At 32.6% G+C, this 6,000-nt stretch overlaps 1 protein-coding gene across 3 annotated transcripts in view; it reads left to right on the top strand.

Annotated features, from left to right (window-relative positions):
- Window positions 1-6,000, top strand: part of LOC106464119 (pre-mRNA-splicing factor 38B-like) — a 49,795-nt gene that overhangs the window by 5,888 nt on the left and 37,907 nt on the right. For all 3 annotated transcript variants that reach the window (XM_013924232.2, XM_022391797.1, XM_022391796.1), the window contains exon 3: window positions 3,674-3,742. In XM_013924232.2, the coding sequence (XP_013779686.1) occupies window positions 3,674-3,742 (69 nt within the window). The remainder of the gene's footprint in view (window positions 1-3,673; window positions 3,743-6,000) is intronic.

Below are 6,000 nucleotides of genomic sequence, written 5' to 3'. Positions count from 1 at the left end.
CAAAAATTCTGTTGGATAATTAACCGCTTCATCTGCTTCCACAACATTGTCAACGGACTTGTATGTGACTGCCTCGCTTTGAATGTTAGACTGAATAATATTGTTAAATTCATAGACGTCTTTGTTCTTGGCTGCAAGAATAGCTCGTTCACTCAGCCAATCGTGATTCTTATAATTGGTTTGAATATTGGGAAATACTTTTTTCAACCAATTCTTCTTTTGACGTCACTAAATTGCAGAAGTTATGAGGCAATGAAATTCGTCCTGAGGTCAGATCAACCGGCACCTTTCAGTTCCCAATTTCCAGCAATTGATTTGAGAATATCTCAGCTGATCGATTGTTTTGCAGCTGGACACGCATATTTGTAGTTAATTTTAACGTCTTTAAGTGTCGCCACAAAGTAGAGTATTTCAGGCAAGCATTTATTTCGTCCGCTGGTGTTGATCGAGGAATTACAGGTAATGTTTGCCTGAAATCTCCTGCAAGCAATATTAATGCGTCCCCAAATGGTCTGATGTTTCCACGCAAATCTTGCAACGATCGATCAAGAGCCTCGAGCGATTTTTTTTGTGCGCCATTGTGCATTCATCCCAAACAATAAGTTTGCATTTCTGCAATACTTTTCCCATGCCGGATGCTTTGTGTAATTATGATAAGAAAAGAGGAGGCTCTACAGCAAATAATCCCATGTTTCAAATGATATTTTTACCATTCTGACATAATTAAAAACAATAACTTTATGAGAAAAAAAACATGCAGAATAGAGTTTAACAGTTCTTGTTGTCATGACTTTAAAAATTGTATTAGATATATGCACTGTCAGTTTTATATCATTTGTTAAATTTTCTCTAAGTGTATTAGGCTTAAAATTAACAATTAAGTCTAAAGTTTAGATTTTTTAAAGTTGTTTCATATTAAATTCATTTACAGCACCTCTTCTTCCATCAGTTCTGAAATCATGTAGGATCAAGGTACAAAAGTTGAATGGACGTAGACATCCAGTCCACTTTTTGTGTTGTATTCTGATGGATAGGAAGCAACTGATTTGCCAGGAATTGGCAATACCCTTCTGAGGTGTTTTTCTTGACATTTTAGTACATTTGACTGCTCTCCTGATTTCCTGGTCACTAATTCTAATAATTTGTATGAAAGCAGAGAATAATGCATAATAATATATTAATCCATAACTTAATTTTCAAGTTTTTCCCTAGTTTTTGTTCCAGCCTTGATTTTGCCACCAAGAGGTTTGGTTGACAGTTTAGTTGCTAGTATCAACATGTAGTAGTGGGTTGACAGTTTAGTTGCTGGTACCAAAGAGAATTCTCTTTTTGTACACCTTGTAAGTGCAAATTATTTTATAAACTATACACAGGAAGAGTTGCTTGAAAAGTATTAGGTCGTCAAGAAATTGTCACATTTTGGAACACTTTCATTAACCACCCCCCAAAAAACGTACATCACATATAATAGTAAAACGAATCACCTAAACATCACGTTACTTTAGTTTATATAGTGTCTAAAGTTTGGTATTCTCAAATCTCTTATAGTGATGGCACACAACAAAACACACATTCAGCATGTAATGCTGTTTGAATACTAGAAGGAAAGCAATGCCTCTGTAGCCACAAAGAATATCAAAGAAATTTATGGAAATGTTTTGAACGTTCATAAGTGTCAACGATGGTTCAGCAAATTTTGTTCAGGTGACATTAGCCTTAAAAACTGTGATGGTAGGAGCCGACATGTTGGAATTGAGTGGGACATAGCATATTACAGGGATATTTTTCTTCTGGTTGTCTGGAGGTTAGGTTCCTGGTTCGATGTGTGTGTATATTTTTATAGTCTTCAATTTTGTTTGGTTAAAGAGCTACCAAATAGAAAATCAGACCCCTCCTGCCACACCCACCAGTCACATCCTCTCTTCACACTTTGTTGATAGTTCTCTCTTATGTTTCATTATATATTTCCTATAACCAATAGAAAGTTTTAAGGATTACACAAAGGAAATTTGATATGAGGAAAAGTATTTTTAATTTTAACTTGAAAATTATTTTGCACACGGACTATTCTAAACAAATATACAATATATTCATGGACAAATCTTTATTTTATTTTATAAAAAAATACTTCACAAAGAAATATTACTTTTTGTATGTGAAAGGCTTATAATGTTTACTCAAAGATATACCCACTATATTGAGAGTTATAAGTATTAAATCTATAAAGACTTTAAACGAGTACAAATTGTCGTTTCAAGTTGACCGAGTCCGTATTGAGAGTGTTAAAGGCTCCTATAAAATTAAAGTTTTAGAGACTACACATAAGAAATTTGACAGTTTTCAGATGAAGAAAAGTGTTTTTAATCTTAACATGAAAATCACTTTGCACTTGGAGTAGACAATATTCTAACTGTATATTCACGGATAAATTTTTAGTAACAATACTTAATTAAGAAATTGATTTTTTTGTGTACTGAAAGCTTGCCAAATTTCTTAAAAATAGACAAAACATATTAAAAGTTATAGTGTGGAAATTGATGGTCACTTTGAGATTACAAGGCTGGTGTTATTCACCAAGCCAGTAATGAGAGGGAGAGTATAGTTTTATTGATATAATATGAAACAGCTGTGTTTGGATGGAATAATTTCTAGCTTCTCCTTAAAACTTCACAGTATTTCTGGGTACAACATTAAAGTACAAGGTGTTCGAAATGTCAGACGGTGAAGTGGTGATTTTGATTTTGTTGTATGTGGGTGTGTGTAGACAGGACAACCTGCAGAGAGATTTCAAATTTCTATATATTTTGAATTAAATCATGTTGTTTTCAATATTTTGCATATACTAGTCTACTGCATGTGTGTGTGTGTATATAGATATATCGACTGGTTAACATGTCAGTAGATTTTAACATCTGCATTACATATGATAAAGTAAATCATATTTTTAGTTTTGTATTACTGTGAAAGAAATTATTTCAATCAACATAGATATGTATGTATTTAGCCATTATAGTGAAAATAGAATAGTTAGCTACACAAATTTGTCATCGCTACTAGCCTGGAACTATTACATGGAAAAAAAAAGTTTGCTCCCCATAACCTAGAATTATGTAAGGACAATTTAAGTGAAGGAAACAATTCAGAAACACCAGAACTTAAAAGATTGTTATGCATTTTATAATATGATTTTACTTTATTAGTAGACAATAGAGTAGCAGTTAAAGTAATAGTTTGTGCAGTGATATCCTCATCAAGCCAGAAAGTACTTTTTGTGCAAACAGTTACTATAAATTTGAACTTGTACCTTTTAACACATTTTTCTATCTTATATCTCGTAATCTTGTGAAACTTGGAATTCTTACAGATTTTATCTATTTAAAACTAGTGAAGAAGATTCCTCCAAAGATAATTATGTGAAAGAATTAAAAAGTTCATGCAGTGGTGATATGTTGGGGCTTTAATCCTTTCTATTCTTATGAATTTTTATTGTAGAGTTGGTAAAATAATCCAATATTTAGTCATATGTACAATGTTAAAGTATTTTCCTATTAGGGTGAGTTAAGCAACTGTGCACAGGAAGAGGTTGAAAGAAATTTTGTTGAACTGTGAATTTAGTAGACTTGTTATACTGTAGATTTAGTTCTAGTAAAAAGTGAAACCGTATTTGATGCAGGTAAATCACTTGGAACCCTGGGAAAAAGGCAGTCGTAAAACTGCAGGACAGACAGGCATGTGTGGAGGAGTAAGTTTTTTCCATTTTGTCATAGAAAATATTAGTTTAAACTGGAATCAAGCTGATGTTTTAACCCTTTCCATACAGCTGTACCCCTTTAACGTTATGAATATGAGCTGGGTGGGATACACCCAGCTCATAACCACAAAAGTATCCATGAGAGTATTTATACTATTATTTTTTGATAATGTAAGCATATCTTTACAAAATTTTGCAGATTGTTAGTAAACATTACAAAGCTTTCATAAACAAAATATCTGGTTTTCAAATTAAGCATTAAGATTTTTTTATTAAAGATTTACTCATGAATTTTTTTCTTTCAGAATGTTGACTATCCAATGTGAAAAGTAATTGATTTTAAGATTAAAAAGTATTTTTCTTTATCTGAAAATTGTCAAGTTTCATTTGCATAATCTTTATATCCTTCTAGATAATCAACTGTTTTTTGAAATAAAATTATATTAAATCTATATGATGTTGGTCAATTTGACTGACCTTGAATCAATGTTCCTTCTAATTTTTCACTCCATTTGCACTGTATCAAGACAATGTGCGGATGTATGCTGCTGGTTTTTTTTTGGGGGGGGGTATTTTTAGACCATCGATCCTATTGGATCATTAGACTTCTTTGCAATGCTACCTGTTGGTTATTTGGGCCTTAGGCATATCAACTGCCAGGGTCATTAACCCTTTACCTACTGGGGCCATTTTGTCTTATCATGAGGGCAAAATCACATTTGTGAATTGAAAAAATTATAGAGAACTTATCTTTTATTGGATTTCAGATTTTAGAATTTATTTAGTAGGTTCTAGAGATTAGGCAAATAAAATTTGAGTTTTTTGAGACAAAGAAAAGTATTTTTAATCTTAACATGAAACTTAGCACTCATAGTAGTAATATTGTAGTATACACAAGTACTATCTATGTTTGTGGACAAATCTTTAGTAAAAATACTTCATCAAAAGCAATTTCTTATACCACTTTATCGTTCTTCATCTAATAGAATAGTGTAGTTTATGTGTTGGTCACTGAGGTTTTTGTAACCTTGGTATCCATCCCTGTTCTTGTCTCATTTTTCAGTTCATTGTATAGTTGTCAAAGTTCCATATTTAAAAACCTGCTTTCCTCTGTGTAAGTTTGTAGCTGCCATTTTCTTTGGGAAATTCTTTCCTACATAGGTTCCAACAGTCAGTAATTTGCCAAATAAATGATAGGAAGTATAAAATTTGTTCATGAAAATCCAGTTTCCAACTCTGTTTATTTGTCTATCAATTCCATCACAACTCCTGACATTTCTTCCTCTTTGCCTGGGTAGATATTAAACTTGAGACAGTAGTCCACTCAAGGCAAAGCATCTCCTGAACCCATTATTTGATACCCCACTTGACAGGTTTCTTTAGTAAATACATTTTGCACTATATATTTTTTTCATCTATGGATAGTTCTTAGGATGACAGTGGGTTATAAAGGATTTCGAAAGGTTCGTGACAGGTCCAACCTTGAAAACTTTATCATGGTTAGGATTAGTACTAAGAAGAGCATTAGTATTGATATTGAAATGTTAATAATTATGAATAGGGAAAAACCTATCCCTAGTTACCACATAAGTAAGCCAAGTAGTATGGAAAGGAAGATGGGTGGACCAGTAGTCAGAAAGAGAAGTAATATGTCTAAAACCCACAGCTATAATTAAAGCAAAATAAGCTAAAATATCCTGAATAGTAACATTAGTCCATTTAACAGATTTCTTTTTCCTAGGAGATGTATTCTGTTGTGGCAGTTTATCTCATTTACTATTAAACATAAAACTTCCATTATAAATGAAAAATTCATTAATAGTCACAAGTTGCATAGCTAGCCTGTTGGGACAGGTTCATCACTTAAGTGATGATATTTAGGTTTCTCCTCCGTGATGACTTTCACCCAGGTCCAGGTATATTTGCTGAGAAGGAGCAGTTACAGTAGAGGCTGCGCTTCTTCCCCTACTCTTTATAGCTGTGCCTCTTTCTCTTTCGTGATGTGACTTCTCATGGTGTGTTTGGTTGATTGAGGAACATACTCATCTGATGGGTTTTGACCAGCTACATCTTTAACTGTCTTTAAAATGGATTCAAGAAGAATTGGTTCAAGTTTTTATCTTAGCTTATATGTATATTTTGGTTAATGATAGTTTTGTATACAAAGAAAGCTTACTTTGTTCTTATCACTACATTTATCCAGCAGTTGGCTTATATAATAACAATTTGTATTCAGTTCTTTAAAATAC

This window comes from Limulus polyphemus, unplaced genomic scaffold, assembly GCF_000517525.1.
Source record: "Limulus polyphemus unplaced genomic scaffold, Limulus_polyphemus-2.1.2 Scaffold1564, whole genome shotgun sequence".
NCBI classification, from domain to species: Eukaryota; Metazoa; Arthropoda; class Merostomata; order Xiphosura; family Limulidae; genus Limulus; species Limulus polyphemus.
Note: the sequence above shows the minus strand (reverse complement) of the source record. Positions and strands in the feature narration are given on the sequence as shown.